The 17609-nt window shown below is 55.7% G+C and overlaps 1 protein-coding gene across 2 annotated transcripts; it reads right to left on the reverse strand.

Moving 5' to 3' along the window:
* Window positions 1-5963: 5963 nt before the first annotated feature.
* Window positions 5964-15769, reverse strand: TBX1 (T-box transcription factor 1). 2 transcript variants are annotated; one of them, XM_058037119.1, is made up of 8 exons: window positions 15736-15769; window positions 14106-14520; window positions 10819-10920; window positions 9263-9434; window positions 8889-9044; window positions 7433-7500; window positions 7126-7226; window positions 5964-6400 (listed from the first exon to the last, which is right to left on the reverse strand). In XM_058037119.1, the coding sequence occupies exons 1-8, from the start codon at window positions 15767-15769 to the stop codon at window positions 5964-5966; spliced, it is 1485 nt and encodes a 494-aa protein (XP_057893102.1). The 2 variants fall into 2 exon arrangements, with proteins under 2 accessions (XP_057893102.1, XP_057893100.1); XM_058037117.1 differs by lacking the exon at window positions 15736-15769 and having other exon boundaries at window positions 14106-14581.
* Between the last annotated feature and the right edge of the window lie 1840 nt (window positions 15770-17609).

Raw genomic sequence — 17609 nt, forward strand, 5'->3', positions numbered from 1 at the left:
ATGTTGTTTATTCCATTTTTCACTTCTTTTTTGCAATTTAAAAGTCTGACTCCCTGGCACTGGTGCAGTCACTCCTGTGAAGGCAGGCACTGAGCACAGCAGGGGCACCTGAGGTGTCCTGCCCACTGCAGGAACACATTCCCTCTCCCTCTCCATCTCCCAGAGACCACCAAGGGCTGTTCACAGCAGTGCAGAACCCAGGCTGGAGTGGATGTCACAGCCACTCCCTCTCAGTGCCCCTCTCAACTGTCCCCTGGCAGCTCCAGTTGCACTGGGAGCAGGAGATGGAAGCTGCTCTACAGCCTGGCAGGATGGCACAACATGGGGCAGAGAGCCTTGAAAATGTGTAGGGCCTCTTCTATCTACACTGCTCCATCTCCTGATAGAATTAGGTCCTAAATGAGACTTTTCTGGCTCTTGTTCTTAATCACTTTGTTACTAGTTCAAATTTATAATTTTAACCTAAATAGAATTGAGTGATTTATTGTAATTATTTTGTATAGGCTGCTCTTAATAAACTTTTTTTTTTTTTTAATCTGGAAAAACATTTAATTTCCCATATGGAAAGAACACATTTATCATACTTTACTTGGATATACTTGGCCAACTATTGCATATATATGCAAAACATATGTGACAAATTCAAGGCTGAATTTCATAAAACAGAAATGCTGTGAAATGTGATATAATAAATATATTACACAGACATATGTGGCCAATTTATAAAACTATGGTATCTTTGGTAAATTTATAATAGGTCATTTCTATTAATGGGAGGAATGAGGGTGTGTTTTCTGGCATATGCAACACCCATAATACTTTGCACAGCCCTCCTGAAGGACAGTGGGCCTTTGGAGAGCAGACTTGTACATGTACATACACTGTGTATGTGGGACATGTCTGTGTTTTTCAAAATTAATGTGTGTCTTCAAAACCAGCTCTACCTTTTTGCATTGATTGTGTGTGCACATACTAGGCAGGAAAAAAAAAAAGTATGAAATACTATTCTTTGAGATTTCCAGGCTTTGATACACTATCTAGATTCCCACCAACAATGGGTGTCCCACTGTAACATTTTATAGGCACATGCTGAGCTCATGATAATGGCAGTAACAGAAATCTTTGGGTACAGTCACTTTCACCTAGTTTTGTCAAACACCTGTGTAAATTACATATCTTAGTAATCAATTGAATTGGAATAATTAAACGAAGAATAAAAGGCTTATGTTCAGAAAGACGTTGCATCCATACACATGTACATCCTCTACACACACAGAGTGGCTTCAATAACACCAGCTTAAAGCGACAGCTGAGCCATTGATGGCTGAGAATCCTCAAATTGCCACTCACAGGAGACCGCCCCTTCTTATTTATGCCAGAGGGTTTCAAAGGTGAAATCTTTCCTTTAACCCCCTAATCTACATTTCCTCTTCTCGCGGATTTCCCAGCTCCGGAGGATGAAGCCCCTCTGGTTTTCCGTGCGTGCCGAATCCACCGCGTGCCATGCCCGGCTCTTCCCTCTGGAGGGAGCCGGCTCTTCAGGCAGGGCCGGCCGGGCTGCGCGCAGCATCTTCCTTCTCTTCCTCCTCCTCCGCCGCGGCCACCGGGCAGCGCTACCTGCGGGGACCGTCCGAGGTGCCCCTCGGGACACCGGGGGTGTCCCTGCTCACACCGGCAGTTCCACACAAACCGCGGGTCAGGCCTCAACGCGCTGCAGAATTTTGTTTCAATCAGGAAACCGAACAGAAGGCAAAGCACAAAACCAACACGTGTAGGTGCACACAAACGCTCTTCTCCCACCTTCCAGCCCAGCCGTGTTCCACAGGCTCTCGGCAGTTTCTGAGCTCTTTGGGCAGTGATGCTGAAAGCTGCTTTGCAGGCACTGCTGTGTGTTCTCTTCCAGCCCTCTCCCGGCAGCAGGGCTCAGCCTCTGCCCCCAGCCCAAACCTGTGGGTGCCCGACTTGTTTCCAGCAGCCACAGGGATCCCTTTACACAGGCAGAACATTATACAACCTGCTTTTCTTATTCCACACAGATCGAGGTACAGCTGCTGTTTGGTGAGGGATCCAGCATCACAGGCTGAAATGCACTCGCTGGAGAGGAGGAGGAGTGCTGGCAGGAAAGGACAGTGCCCAGCTGAGGTGGCCCTGACCCATGTAGCCCCACGGGCCATGGCTCTGTGTGGAGATGCACCAGAAGCCCACAGCTCATGGGAGACCCACACTGTCCCCAGCAGCCTGCTGCACACAGAGCAGCTTTCCATACCTGCTACAACCCTCGGGTTATTCTCCACCCTGCCAGCCACTGTTACCACACTGCAGCAGGAGCCAAAGCAGCTGCTCCCCTGGCCATGGCCAAGGGTACATGTGCCTGATATTGACTGAAGAGATGCCAACAGCCCAGGATGCTGAGAGGCAGCTGCTGGGGACTGCCTGCACAATTCTTGCCTGAGAGTTACAGGGTCTCCCTGAAGAGAAGGGAAGACTGAAGAGAACATCTATGAAATGTGTAAAGAGTGTGCATGAATACTGCAAACACACAGGAGTCTCATCCTGATGCTCCTATCCTACATTGAATTTAATCAATTTCACTAGCAAGGACAGAATAAAATCAACTGCAAAAAGCCATTTCTGAAAGCTGGAGCTATCCCCAGTGTTTGGGTTAAGTGATTAAGCAAAGGCCACCCTTGTTCCACCTGTGTGGAAAAAGGAACTAATCCTGGATTTATCCACTGAGCTGGGTGATGTGGTTTGCAGACCTCAGAAGCAATCACTGAACTCAGCCTGCACCTCTTGAAAATGAGCTAGATGGCTAATTTGTTCTCTAACCCTATTTGGAAAATACAAAGGATGCTTGTAAGCTCCACACTTGGGCCTGTTTCACAGCAGCTTTTACAGACCCTTCATGTGTAAGTGCTTTGTGTGACCTGAGGCACCCACAAGTGGAAGTTTTGCCTGGAAATGTGGCTGCCTTCTGTCCTAGTGTGTGCCACGGCCCTTGGTGACAGCGTGGGCTCAGTGAAGTTTAACCAGACACGAAATCACATCATACAAAGTCATTCCCCAAATCAATCTACAATACACAGACAGTGCATGGCCTATACATGATTTGTCCTAACTAACAGGCTGACAGGTCATATGACATTAAAGTGTTACAAATTTTCTGTGATTTTCAAAACTGGTCAATCTGCAGCATTATGGAGTTTTATTTATTTGAAGTGGATTTTTTCTGGATAGCAAAATGACCCTTTTTGTTTCCCATATCTGTAACACTCCCATCCAGTGAGAGAGACATTGTTATGGAAGGAGGGACACCAGTCAAAGCCCTGAAGAATCCTGATTTAAGGATTAAAACACAACATGAACAGGACTGCTAATGTGCTTCAATGTGAACATGTGTAAGCACCTTGCATGCTGATGGACTAAATGCATGGTTAGAAATACCATTTTCATAGCTCAGACTGTGGGCTTGACACAGCTGCATGTTCTCCTTCCCATTCAGCCTCAGGACCTCTGCAGTGGTTCTTTAGCGCACAACACAGATGGTGATCCTGAGGGCCCTCTACCCACAGCCATAGCTTGAAGCTGTGATTTTCTCTTCTTCTAACAAATATAAAATTGAAATTCCTACAGTCAAGGCAAGGAGCCTTGAGCCATTTTCATTAAAGGCACATTTAGTGCTGGCACCTTGGGTCATTCTGTGTGTGCTTAAAGAGAACAGGTGCTCACCAATCCAAACAGATCTGTTTTCACCTGGGAACCCCAACCTTGCACACTGTTGTATTGTGATAGATTAGCACAACCACGGGCACCTGCAGCAACCAGGGACAGGAGGGAAGGAACAATCACCTATGGAGAGCCACTGTTTGCTCAGACTAAGGACTCTCCTTATTTAAATAACTGCATTTTGTAGGGGAGGCTTAGACCTCAGGGCAGACAAACTGACAAATATACACAAATAATCAAACAAGAAATGAAGGAAAGAAAGAAGAGAAAAAATATTTATAAATGTCACTGTCCAATGTCTTTTCAATTGAAATGAAATAAGATTATCTACATATATCTACAAATATCTACATGTATCTACACTTTGCAGATATGATTCTTTGGTTGTCTTCACTTTTTTTTTCCTACACTGCAACTATTGAGAAAAAAAAGGGTTTGTATAATCTTTGAAGGAAATAATAAATATAACAACTTCATTAAACATTTGACCAAAGCTTTGGCACTAATCAGTTTACAGATAACAAATCATACTGAAACCTCTGAAATAACAGCGGCAAAGCAACAGCAACAGAGCACATCCGAGAGCCATTTCCCACTGACTAATAATAAGCACAAGGCTATTCTACATCAACCTTTCTGAGAACATTATGCTTTAGTCAGACATTAAGAATCTCACAATTCACTGCAAATGTCAAATAAAATACATATTTCTTGCACAAGTTTTTTTTTATGGATCCAGATATATTTTTTTAACAGAAAAAAAATACATAAAATATTCATGGTAGTCTGTATCCCTTCTTAAACCTTTCCAAAAAGGTTTTGGAAGCCCTAAGCCCACTGCCAGAGACAAAATAAACATTGCTATTAACACTGCCACCTGCACAAGGGAAAGAACATGTTTTAAAGAGTTTATAATGAAAATGCACAAACATGGATGAATAGATGACTTTAAAAGAAACAGCCCCCATCTTTTAATGGAGTCATGTGGAAGAATCAGGAAAGTGTTCATAATACTGTATACCAACACAGCTGAGGAGCTGCTCAATACCTTCTCTGAACACAAAGGGACTGCCTTCGGTGAGCATCTGACAAAAACACAAGCCAACTATTCAAAACACATCACTGGAGAACTCTAATGAGCAGGGCCATCTTTTTAGCAGTAAGGAACAACTACTGAATGAAGATACTAAAGGAAAAAGAAAAAGTACTTACCAGCATTAGGAGGGAAGATGCAGCAAGCAGATAATGCAGAATAGATGCTTTAGAACTACTGCGGTTTGGGTCAGCCAAATATAAGGGGCGAACTAGTCAGAAAAAAACCCTGAAGTCCCTTTAAAAGGCACCTCCATGAGAGAGTATTCAAGAGCCCAGGAAAGGATGCAGGAAGGCATAATTGTGTGAGGCTGCCTGGGAAGCAGGTGGGAAACACACAGCCTGAAATCTGCAGATATCCCCCCACCCCCAGCTGGTTTTTAAACCTTTGCAGGTATTGTTGGGAAAACAAGATACAAACACAGCTGCACGTGTCTGTGCTCTTGGCCATAGGCCCTTCTCAACAGCTCCAGAAAATGCTGCTTTGCTTAAGGCATCCCAGTGAACCCCAAAACTTACAAATGGGTCAGGGCCGGAGGAGAAGTGGGCAATTTGTTCTGGCAGTGAGGATTCAAAGCACTCCCTTAAACTAAACTCTGCTTCCCCAGGAATCTCCTCAAAGAACCACCTGAGCCACCTGTGAACCAGCCCCCGGTGTGCCCCGGCTTGGGACAGACTGACACCGACAAGTGCAGGACGACACACGGCCCAGGGCCGGCCCACAGGCCCCGCTCGGTGCTCACGTACAGGCCCGGGGGCACCGCCAACACCAAACCTCCAGCAGAAGGCCCGGCGGGCGAGTGAGAGAGGATAAGTCACTTCACCGCTGCCGCCTCACCGTCCTCCCACCGCATCCCAGCCGCCCGACGGTCCTCGGTGCCCGGCACGAAGGGAGGCGCGGGGGAACAGAGAGATAAGGACATATGGCTTCATTTATCAAAGTGCAGCCGCGGGTCACACCGCGATGGAGCTCCCGGCACCGCCGCCCTCACAGCCCCCACAGGGCGGGGCGGGGCGCGGCTGCCGGCGATTGGGCTGTCTGGCTGTCGATCAGGTCACGCTGGCCAATCAGCTCACTCGTAAGGCGGCGGTGGGGGAAAGGCGGGAAGGGGGAGGGCGGTGTCTCTCGTGCCGCCGGTGCCCCGTTACCGGGGCCCGTAGTCGTAGCCGGCGGGTGCCCCGGCCGGCGAGTACATGTTGGCGGCCGCCGCCGCCGCAGCCGCCGCGTTCATGTGGTGGTGATGATGGTGGTGGTAGCTGTGCCCGCGGATGCTGGGGAGGGGGTAGGGGGCGGGCCGGCTCTTCGCCCCCAGGTAGTGGTCGTAGGCGGCGGCCGCCGCCGGCGGGTACTTGTAGGGATGGTGGTGCAGCGGCTCGGACGCGGCGGGCTCCAGGCGCAGTTCGTGGTGCGGCGGGCTGGGCCGGCCGCCGCCCGCCCCGGCCAGCGGCACCAGCCCGCCGCCTCCGCCCGGCAGCGCCGGGCTGAGCACGCGGGACATGAGCTGCTGGTGCGCGGCCTCGGCCTGGTGCAGCGCCGTCCCGCCGGCCTCCCGCTCGAACTCCCGCCGGCTCTCGGCTGCATCTGCGGGGGCAACAGAGTCAGAGCGGCCGCGCCCGCGGGAGCGCATCCGCACTCACCGGGAAGAGGCCGCGAAGGGAAGAGCGGGGCGTGCGGCAGCGGCATGCGGCAGGAACGGGGCTGGCGGGACGGGACCTTCTGACTGCGATAAATGGAGTTGAGTTGACTGACAAGCTGGTACACGCCTGACATTTTTGCAATTGTGTAACACTAAACAAATACAGACTTCCCTTTATTTTGCAGGCCCGGTGTGCGTTGGAAGAAAGGCCTTCGGTTGTCTTTGCAGTTGTTTGCTCTGGGTAATGGAAAAGCAGTCAATGGGCAGAGGTGCTGTTCGACCTGACTGCAGCTCCTGAATGGAGTGGGTTGGCCCTACACGCACTGCCGAGGCGCATTAAAAGGGCAATGCGAGCAGGAACCTGTGGCCAGCACTGCATCTCTACCTGAAAAGCTGAGTTTGTTGCTAAAAAGTCAAAAATGGGACACTAAAGGCAAGGGGCAGTGTTTTTCAAAGCAGCAAATTTTCTTAAGCACACAACAGCAAATGTTGTCATCCAAGGAAGAATAAGTTAGGCTATAAAGGCAGGTATTTTTCTTTTAAAAATAAGCAATAGCACAAAGCTCATTAGCAATGGGGCTGAGCACCAGCTTGGTGAGCATGCATGCACGGGCTGTGCAGGCCAACAGGGCCTGGGAGATGGGCTGGCCTGGCCACTGAGGGCTCTCACCTTTCTCTGTCCCGTTCTGGTGGGCTGGGGAAGAGACTGGATTCCGGGATCTGGCAAAAGCGCTCATGAGAGGAAGAGGCCCTGGCCTGTGGTTCCTGGGCCTGGAGGAGGAAGGGGAGAAGTGATACAGAGCTGATGGTCCAACAGAATGAACAATTTGAGTGTCATCTCTTTGAGCTGCAGCTGGCAAATGGGGCCCAATATGGTGTCCCCCTCCGTGAAACCCTTGTGCAAATGTAAGCTGGGCAGATACATGTGAAATAGGGTGAGTGGGGTATTGCTATAACCAATAAAAGCATAGCCTTACCAGTCCTCAGGGTCACAGTCTCTGAATCCCTTGGCAAAAGGGTTGCTTGCAATCTTCAACTGCGTGATCTGTAAGAAGAAGTGGGAAAATGTCTCAAAGCAGCACACAGGGCTCCCTGGCCAAACAGTGAGTGTGTCCCTGGGCAGGCTTTGGGACTAAGCAGTGCTTGGTGTAACAGAGGGGATCCAGGTGGCTGGTGGAGCCAGGGTGTTCTCTGCCACAGAGCACAAACATGTGCTTTCCCTCTGCTAGAAAATGCGGGCTAACATGCTACCTAATATGAGTTCAAGGTGAAGGGAGAGGCAGTCTGAGTCGGCTGCAAAATCTGACTAAATGCACTTGTAAGAAAATGCCACATTATATGGGTCGCCACTGGAGCAGTTAAGACAAATCACTGGATAAATCATACTTATGTATTTATTTAATTCGCCAGGGAGAAGGCAGGACATTTTCTATATTTAAGCAAATCCACGGATAAAGTATGTGATTGTGAGTTTCCGGAATGGGTTGAAAAACAAACTTTAAGCCCCTCAGTGACAGTTCCAGCCTTAGAGGTCAAACTGATAGAAAGCAGGAGAGAAAGAGCAGCTGTCCGGAGCCATCAGGCAAATGCCAGCCGGGGAGGGACTCCAGAGCCCCTTAAAGGCACAGCCTTTCTGTGGCCTCGCCGCCTCCACCGGGGCGAGGTGCGGCCCGAGCGCAGCATCCCGGAGAGAGCTCAGGTCAATTAGCTCGGAGCCACTGCAGGGGGTGACACTTGCGCCGGTGCTCAGGGACAGCCCCGGGACACAGCCCCGGCCTGTGCGGCATCGCCGCGGAGCGGGGCCGTTCGGAGCAGCGCTGAAAAGCCCTCGCTATGAAATCGTATTTCCACTCGCTGCTGGGATTCCTGCTCTTTACATTACACTGATGCGATTTGAAGGAGCAATTGGATTAACTGCTGCCCAGAGATCTGCATTCGATTGGGGTGGGGGAGTTGTTTTTCGTTTTGTTTCGTTTTTAACGTATTCTGAGGAGAGACAGACCGCTACGAACTTAAAGCAGTAAAATCGCAGATTTATCCAAACAAATTGTGAGTGACATTTCGCAGCGGGAAGCCTGTAGTTTCCCCACTAGCCCCGCTCTCGGCTTTACATAGGTAATGAGGTCCCCCGGGCGGGGGGAAGCTGGCGATGGGGCTAGAGCCCACGTCGCTTCCTCGGCGTACACCGAAGCAGTTCCGCGCAGCTCCCCGGCTATCGGGTTCCTAGCGCTGCCCGGAATGGGTTTAGCAGATGGGGAGAAGGCGGGAATACTCCCCAGCCATCCCCGCCGCCGCCGGACACCCGCAGCCCGGCCTCCAGCCCCGGAGCCGGACGAAGGGGCCGAGCCAGCACCGGATGCATCCGCACCCGTGGTACCTCTGGGGCGACCCCAACCCCGCTTTCTGCTGCCCCGAGCTCCGCCGCTGCCTCACCCGGTGGTTCTGGTAGGCGGTCACTGCCGTGAAGCGTGTCTCCTCGAAGACGAAAGTTTTGAAGTTCTCCTCCGCGTACTTCTCGCTGTCTTTCCGGGGGTCCACGTAGACCACGTGAAAACGCGGCTGGTATCTGTGCATGGAGTTCAAAATGATCTGAATGATAAAACGAGCAAGGAGACAATAACTGATCCAGACATGGAGAGAGGAGGGCGCAGCCCCGGCCCGGCCGGCTCCACTGCCCGGGACAGCCGCGGGGCTGGGGCAGAGCCCCCGGGGAGGGCGCGGGCAGGGTCACCCCACGGGAATCACAGCGCGGGGAGTTCCCACCCCGTGCAGCCCCGTGTTGGACATTTTTACCCGGGAACACTTACATGCCCGTTGTCATCCAGCAAATTGTTGGTCAGCTTGAGCTTATCGAAGGAAACGATCTGCTTCATCCACTGCGCCCCTTTGGCCGGAGAGTCCGGGTGGTAATGGACTCTCCCGGGGGTGGCGGGGTCGGCTTTGCCAGCCACCAGCCAGGAGGAGCTGTGGAAGGCGTACCTGCGGGAGGGGAAGGCACCCTCAGCCGCGGCCCGGGGGGCTCCCGCCCGCGTCCCTGCAGCACCCGCGCCCCGCAGAACCCGGCCCAGACCGGTCCCCCCGGCCCACCGAGGGGGAAGCGCCGCCTCTCCATCACTCCCGCTTCCCACGAGAGGAACGACCTCTTTTCCGCAGCCAGAATTGCTGCAGAGGGGATATACTATTTTACCAAGTCAGCGATGGAACTGTCGTGAGAGAAATCTGCAGGATGGAGGAAATTTATAGCTACCCGTGTAGATTTGGGAGAGAAGCCACAAAAGTCTCCCCGTTCCTCTAAAAAAAAAGGTGGAAAAAAGCCCTCTATACAGTAATATTCTCGCTTTAAGTGAAGAGTGGAAAGTTGTGTGTAGATTAATAGCAGGTTCAGAATTTAGCAGTCTTGTTTCATTCTTTCAAAGTACATATTCAACAGTAACATTTAAAACAGAGAAACCAATCTTCTATACACGTGTTTACTTTAAAAGCCAGTGTTTGCACAGGGGGAATTAGACACCATTGGACTTGAGCAGAAACATTACTTTTTAAAGATATACTCAATTGGATGTTATATATCCTACTTCCCTTGACAAGCAAACATTTCTAGGACGCCCTGAGAATTTGGATATCTGTCTAAATATTTATATATTGGACCCTGCGATTCCTATGCGGGCTGCCTGCTCGGCGTCTTGATCTGAAGCTAAATACATAATGCGCTTTTCACTGTCCTAAAATTAAAGGGGTCCTAAACCAGACCGCATCACTGCCTTGTAAGTCGACAGTTTCCAAGGCCTTCCTACACTGCCGCTGGAAACAAGGGCAGGGTTTTGTGGCTTGGCTGGCTGGTGCCTTTCCAGAGCACAAAACCCACTCTCTTCACCCAAGCACCCAGGGAGCTCCCCAGCAGGCACGGCACGGCTTCGGGACATGCGCTGAGGGGCTACAGCATTCAAGGAGCACCGAGGGGATTTTTGTTAAGTGGCAAAGGGTGTTTGCCAGTGGAGACGTGTAGCAGTACGACAAGGAGAGCTTTTCTGGGCAGGACAAGGCAGCTCCTGCCCTGTGCCCTGTGGAAACCTGCCCTTCTGCCCATGCTGGTCTGGCCCCGGCCGCCTGTGAGGCTGGTGTGGAGGCTGAGGGGGCCCTGCGGTCCCGGGCAGCCGCTCCTGGCCCCAGACTACGTTGCAAGGGTGTGACAGAGACCCCAGGTCAGTCGCATCCCCTGTCCCCTCCCTGTCTCACACCAACAGGCGTCATGCTCAGGGGCACATCCCTGAACCCCCAGAGGACAGGAGCAGAGGGTGGGCAGTAACCCACCAGCCCCTATGGCTCCAAGAACCGTGAGACAGGCCGGGGATTTGTTACTTGCCGGTAGCGCTTGTCATCCACCGGGACGAAATCCATGAGGAGCATGTAGTCAGCCATAGGGTCCATCCCAAATATCTTCACCTGGAAGGTGGGGAACATGCGCCTGGCACAGAGAGGAGAGAGAAGTGCTACATTGAGGAGCAGCAGGGAGCCCCGAGGGGCCGGCACGGGTCTCTTCCCCTCCAGCTGCTCCAATACCCTCCCAGCTGTGATGATAAGTCCCCTCGCAGAAACCGCTGGCCGGAGGAAGAGGCAGATACACCCAAGCTGCCTGGGGAGATGAGCTGCCCTCGGCAGCATCCCGAAAGGCGATCCAGGGGGTCCTGCCTCTCCCCCTGGCTCCGGGAGCATTCATGTCAGACACACGAAATGCCCCACTGAGGTGGAACGGAGAGGACAGGGGAAACAAGAGCATCCTCGGCCTTTGCTATGGAGAGATCAAGTGAAAATAATTTCTTCCCCGTGGTTTCCCCATCATTTTAGCTGACCTGACTGGAGGCAAATGCAAGGCATTACCCTGTCTGCGGACCCGCACTCAAGCTCAGGAGTCTCAGGCAGCCCGTGGGGATCAAATCTAAAAACTCTGGCAAACGACACGAGCTGATCGAGTTCCCACCTGTGCAGCTTCTGTACCCACCAAACTGCGCCCATTTGAAAGCAGTGGTTACAGCAACAGCCCCGAGGGCCAGCGGGAGACCTCTCCCAGGCCGGAGGGGCAAACGCTCCCTCTCGGCGGGCAAGGGCTGGAGGGCAACGGGGATGTCCCAGAAAGCCCCGTCCCTGATCTGCTTCATTGCAAGAGCCCGGTCGGGCTCCCGCTGCCCGCACCTTTGTGGAACGAAACGGGGAGCGGAAAGGAGCCCAGGGCTCCGGAGCTGGACAGGCCGGGCCCCGCGGCTGCTCCCCGGTTTTTCCCCGCGCAGGCCCCCGGGGACCCAAAGCTAAGGCGAAACGTGGATCCCACGCTCAGGGAGGGCACGATTCCTTCAGGGGGCTGCAGTACAAAAGCGACCGGCGGTGGGCTAAGGGAAGGGGCCGGGACGGTCCACCCGTCCCTCCCTCCTGCATCTGCACACACGGGGACCAGGGCCTCGCCCGCAGCTCCCCGGCGGGACACACCGAAGAAGTGCCCTGGCGTCGGGGCTCGTTATGGCTTCGTTTTGTTTTATAGAATAGTAAACCAAGCGAGCGACTGTAGGCAATATTTCGGGAAGGGTGTTTGCGGCCGTTGAAAAACCAAAGCCCGATCAAACCCGCACACAGAGAGCCCCCCCGGCTCGTTCTCGGGGCACACGGCCGGACCTGTTGTTCTGTGCCCCTTCCCCCCTCCGAGGGGCGATGGGTCAGCGCGCCTCTGGCTCCGCAGCTCTTCCACAGCGGGCCCAGCGCTGCCGGGCTGCATCGACATCGGGCAGCTACATCTCCCTCTCCGTAAGGCTTCAGCTAACTCTGGAGGACGTTTTCAGTCGCTCCTTCTGTTATTATTATTTTTAAACATGTAAAAGCCTCCATTAGCTCCAATTCCGGTGTTTCTTGTTCTAAAACTTAGTTTTAAAACAAACAACCTGAGATGATAAGACCCATCTAGACAAACAGCAGGGCCAGCCCAGAGGTGCTGGAAGAGAATAGGCTTTGCAGCGCCTTCCCCGAACCTTTTCCTGCTGGTTGTACCTCGCTTTCTCCTGTTTTTACTCGCTTGTCTGGAGTTTCGACTGTGTCATAAAGTAAACGAAGAAAAGGGTGGGAGAAAAGCCCTCGATTCGATTCGAATTGGTTAATTTCTGAAGCCTTTAGAAATGGGATATTTGCAATCTTTTCGCTCTTGGAGAGCTAAGAAAGCCAGATCGAAGAACTCCTGTTTGCAGAGAGCCTCCGCCTGGAGCCTGAACGACCTTTTCCGCTAAGGAAAGCAACGCCGAGCCCGGCGCCGGGCTCAGGGGCCGGGGCCGGAGACAGCGGGGCTGTGCGACCCGGCGCCGGGGCAGGCACCGTCTGCGGGAAATTCCGCCCGGTCCCGCAACGCAGCGCCGGCTGCTTCTGCACCGGGCACCACGTGATTGCTTCATTTTAGGAAATTGCTAATATTAAAAAAAACAAAACACCAAACTTAAAACTTAAAAGGCCACTGCGTACATGTAACTATGGGGGGATTTTTGGGTTGTTTTGGTTTTTTTTTTTAAACTTTCGGGACCCTCAAAATCGCTGACGGGAGAGCGGGAGCGCACGGCCGCGGTCACAGCTCTTGCCAGACCGTTCGGAGCGGAGTCCGACCCTCTCCCCCGGCCGGCCATCCCGCCGCAGTCAGCCCCGGGGCGAACTCAGAGCAAGCAACGGGGGATTCCTTAATTTGTTTGTTTTTCTTTTCTCCCCCCCGCCGAATCGCTTTAAACCAAGGGAAGACTCAGAACCCGGACAATTCGCGGCTCTGCCGGAGCCTGGCGGGGAAAGCCTCGTAGCTCTGTCCGAGCCGCCGCGGCCGCGGCGCTTCCCGGGGATCTCCATTAAATGCAGTAACTAACAACTGTAATTGGGACTCCTCTTCCCCCCATATGTTTTGCTCGTTCCTAACGCGATCGCATCAGCCGCTTTCTTTGTTCCCTGCCCAGGAGCGGGGTCCCGGTCCCGGAACCGCGCCGCGGCGGCCGGAGCAGAGCCGAGAGGAGCCGCGTTCGGCCGGGCTCGTTACTCGATAATCGGGAAATGCAACTGCCCTGGAACGCGTTTCAAGGTGCAGAATTAGGGTCTGTTCGCGTCTCCGCCGGAAGGAAAACATCTGCCCGTGCTAAGAATGTATTTAGCAGGTTTTGCACGGTTTGCGTGTTGTTTTTTTCCTTCCCCCGTATCGTTGCTGTCCGCCCCGGGAACACACACCGTCCTCCGGGAACGCGGATCAAAGTCCCGTGTGGGGTCACAGCCGAAGGCGCCCGGAGGAGCACAGCGTCCTTTTAAGCGGGAGTGAAAACCCAGTGCCCTGCCTGCCGTCCTCCGCACGCCTTCGCCGTCCGCCCGCAGCAGCAGCCGCGCGTTCTTCCGCAGCACCGAGGCCTTCGGGCCGCAAGAGCTCGCAGATTTCGCCCCAGGAGAAGCGCAAGGATCAAATGACGGCGACCGCCGGGCCGGGCCGGGCCGGGGCCGCTCCGCGACTCGCCCTTGGGCAGCAGCTTCAATCTCCCCCCAAACTGCGAATTCAACCACTCGCACCGGATTCTCCCGCCCCGACTGGCCTGGGTGCCCGGGTCCGGAGGGAGCGGCTGGAGAGCCGGGGCCGCTCGGGAGCTCCGCACTGACCTGCCTGCCTTGGTGACGATCATCTCGGTGCCCAGCTGGTTGAACTCGTCCCACAACGCCTTCATCTCTAGTTGGACGCTCACGTTGGCCACTTTCGGGTTCTTCTTCACCGGCGCCTTGGCCGCGGCGGCCGCCCCCGCAGAGCAGCCCGAGACTGCGGCCGGCCCCGCAGCGGCTCCACCGGCGCCCTCGGGCTGCTCGGGGCCTGGGGCCGGCGGGTTGGTCCCGGCCGCCGCCGCCGCCGCCCCGCCGAAAGGGTAGCCGTGCTGGGGCTGGGGCGGCGGGTGCGGGTGCTGCTGAGCCGTGCAGGGCTCGTAGTGCGGCGGCTCATGCTGTCCGTACGGGTCCCCCGGGGAGGGGGAGAGGTGGTACCCCCCGGAGGCGTTCAGGCTGCTCAGGCTGTTGGCCGTGAAAGCTGCAACATCGCAAAAATGGGACAGCTGGGTGAGCCAGGGGCTGGAGATAGCTGAAATCATTCCAAAAACAAGCGGTCAGGGCTCCGCTCCGGCTCCCGCTTTCCCCCCAGCTCCGCGCCGCTCCGCGCGGCCCCCGCCTCCGCACCGGCTCCGCGGGGTGCCCTCCGCCTCCTCTCCTGCCCCGCGCCCAGCCCAGCGGGGCGCCTCCCCCTTTCCGCTTTGCTTGGCCCCAGCCCCGCTCCCCCCGGGGCAGGCGGGGAGCTCGCTGCTCCCGCTGCCTGCCTGCCTAGGCTTCTTTTTTTTTTTTTTTCCTTTTTTTTTCTTCTTCTTTTTTTTTTTTTTTTTTTTTCTTTTGCAAACCCGAGAGGTCTGCCAAGAGCCTCGGCGGTGCAAAGCCCGTGCTATCTATCTCTGCAGGCCTCCCTCGCCACACACAACTCGGGACAAAGCAAACTCCCTCCTTTCACCCCCTCTCCAAAAAAAGGAGAGAAAAAAAAATAGAGAGTGGGGAAACTCAGAGAAAGAAATCGGCTCTTATTTCCGTGTAGCTACGCCGCTGCAGGTAACGTCCTTCACTCTGGAGCCGCGGGGCTGCGGCTGACAGAGGAACTCGGACCTGGTTTGGCAATGCCCCATTCCTTCCATCCCTTGACGAGAAAGAGGAAGAGGCCGGCACCAGAGCAAAGCTCCGGGTCCGCGCCGAGGAGCACCGGGACGAACCCGGTTGTGCAGCCCTCGGCCGCCGGCCCGAGAGGGCCCTGCGGCACATGACAGGCCGCCCGGCGGATCCCCTCCGATGCTGAAAGTCTCCTCGAGGTCCCGGGGGTCTCTTGCGTTATTTCTGACGCAGCCCTCCAGGCCGGACAGGGCTGCAGAGCCGGTGGGAGCCGAGCCCCGGCCTGCCGGTGCCTCAGGCACGGCCGGCGCTGTCGGGGGATGCTTTCAGCACCTCCGAGAAGACGCGAGTCCCAGCGGCGGAGCCGTCGAAAGCTGCTACCGGCCCACGGGCAATGCCTTTCTCTAAAGGAGGGCTACAGGGGCCCAGGCGTGCCGGGAGAAACGGCAAAGCCTCCCCCGACCGGCTCGGCGGGCAGGCCGCGTTCTGTGCGCTGCCCCTGGCCCGGCCGCCGGCACGGGCCGAGTGAAAGCCCGCGAGTACGCGGTGCCCGGCGGTCCCGTCCCCGCAGCCCTGCGGGGCCGAGCGCGGCACTCACCTTCCATGTCCCTGGTGACGGTGCTGAAGTGCATCTTCTGAGGGCGGCAGCCGGGGCGGGCGGGCGCGCTGCGGCCGCCGCGGCGCTCCTCCAGCTCTCCTTTCCCTGCTTGCTCGGCGGCGGCGACTGAAATCAGAGAGGCGATACTGAAAGCATTTGCCTTGGGAGACAGAGGGCTGTTTTCGTCCATAGGGGAGACACCAATGCAGGAGCAGCAGGCGCGGCAGCCTCCCACCACGAGCCCCCCCCCTCCCACCCCCTAACTCCCCTCCTTTCTACCGCACCATCCAGGGAGGTGCGAACGAGACCCCCTCCTTCCAGACGGGGGGGGGAGGGGTGGGGAAGGGAAACTTAAAAAAAAAAAATAAATGCAACAGAAAACAACCTAAACCCTCGCCCCCCCGGGAAGGGCGTTGGGGAGCAAGAAACTTCCCCGGGACCCTTCGTAGCTAGCGCCGAGCACCGCAACGGCGGACCGAGCTCTGTCAGCGAGACGGGACCGGGGAGCAACAAATAAATAATGCCACGAATTTCTTTCCCGGGGTGTCCATTTCTCACCATCCCCCGCCTTCCCCAATTCGTTCCCTGCGATTTATTAATTCGTTTTCTGTCTTCCCTTCCCCTCAACCGCCACCTCCTGCTTCTGCCCCCCTCGTCCCCTCCTTTTCTCCTGCACGAAGGGAAAGTGTCTCCCTTATAGGCGCTTTCCCCATTCAGTGGCTGGGAGGCGTCACATGGAAGCCGGGGGTGTTTGCCTGCAGAAGTGGCGGCGACGGCGGCGAAAGCGAAGTGAAACTCCTGCCGAGACGGTGTCAAAGGGCTGGGGAGGCCCTTCCCCGCCTCCCGGGCACGGCGAGCGGCCGCCGGGGAGGGATGGGATGTGCTGCGGGGCGGGCGGAGGGGCCGCCGGTGTCAATCACGGCGCCGGGAGCCGGCCGACGGGAAGGGAAGAGCCGAGCCGAGCCGAGCCGAGCCCGGCGTCACGCTGCGGATGTCCGGCACCGAGAGAAGGGATAGCTCTGTTCCTCCAGCTCGCATGTACTGCGGGGCTGGGGGCGACCCTCGGGGCTCGGTGGCCGCGGGGACCCGCGGTCTGAGCCGCCGCAACAGGCGGGGTCTGGGCACGTCAGGGTGAGCAGCGGGTGCAGGTATTGCCGGCCGCTTCGCTCGGATGGGACCCCCCCCTAGCCCTGGGCCACCAAACTCCCAAAGCGCCCGCCAGCATTCCAGCATTTCCTTCACCAATTAAAAAAAAAAAAAAAAAAGAAAAGCGGAGAAAACGGAAAGCAACGAAGGAGGCGGCAGGCGAGCTCCTGCTTAGCCCAGCTTGACAGCCCGCTTCGTCGGCAGCACCTGCGCGGCCCGTCTGGGCCGGGAGCCGCGCCCGGTTCCCGTCCCTGCCCCGGCGAGGACGAGGCGCTACTCACCGCCCGCTCCCGGCCCCTCGCAGAGCCGCGGCGTTCCCCGGGCCCTTCTTTCGCATCGGCGCGGGGCAAGGCGATGCGCCCGCCCCGCCGGCTCCGGCCCAGCCCGGTTACCAGTACTAGTCTCGGTCCGCGCCCCGGTGCCGGTTCCTCCGGGCGGAGAGCTGCACCGAGGTCCCGGGGAATTGCCCCGACGGGGCGGGCGGAGCTGTGGGGCGCGCCGGTGGCTACCGTCGCGGTGGGGGTTGCATAACCCGAGCGATGCGCGGAGAGCCGGAGTGAGCAAGCGGGTTATATATAGCTGCCCTGTCTGTAGCCTGCGGGGCTTGATTCTTCTGTTGAAATATTATCTTTGGATGTGGTAAAAATATTTGCAGAGAAAAATCTAGACTACTCTTACATATTTGAGCATATGTTCCTGCAGCTAACGGCATAAGGGCAGAGCGTGAC

This window comes from Melospiza georgiana, chromosome 18, assembly GCF_028018845.1.
Source record: "Melospiza georgiana isolate bMelGeo1 chromosome 18, bMelGeo1.pri, whole genome shotgun sequence".
NCBI lineage: Eukaryota > Metazoa > Chordata > Aves > Passeriformes > Passerellidae > Melospiza > Melospiza georgiana.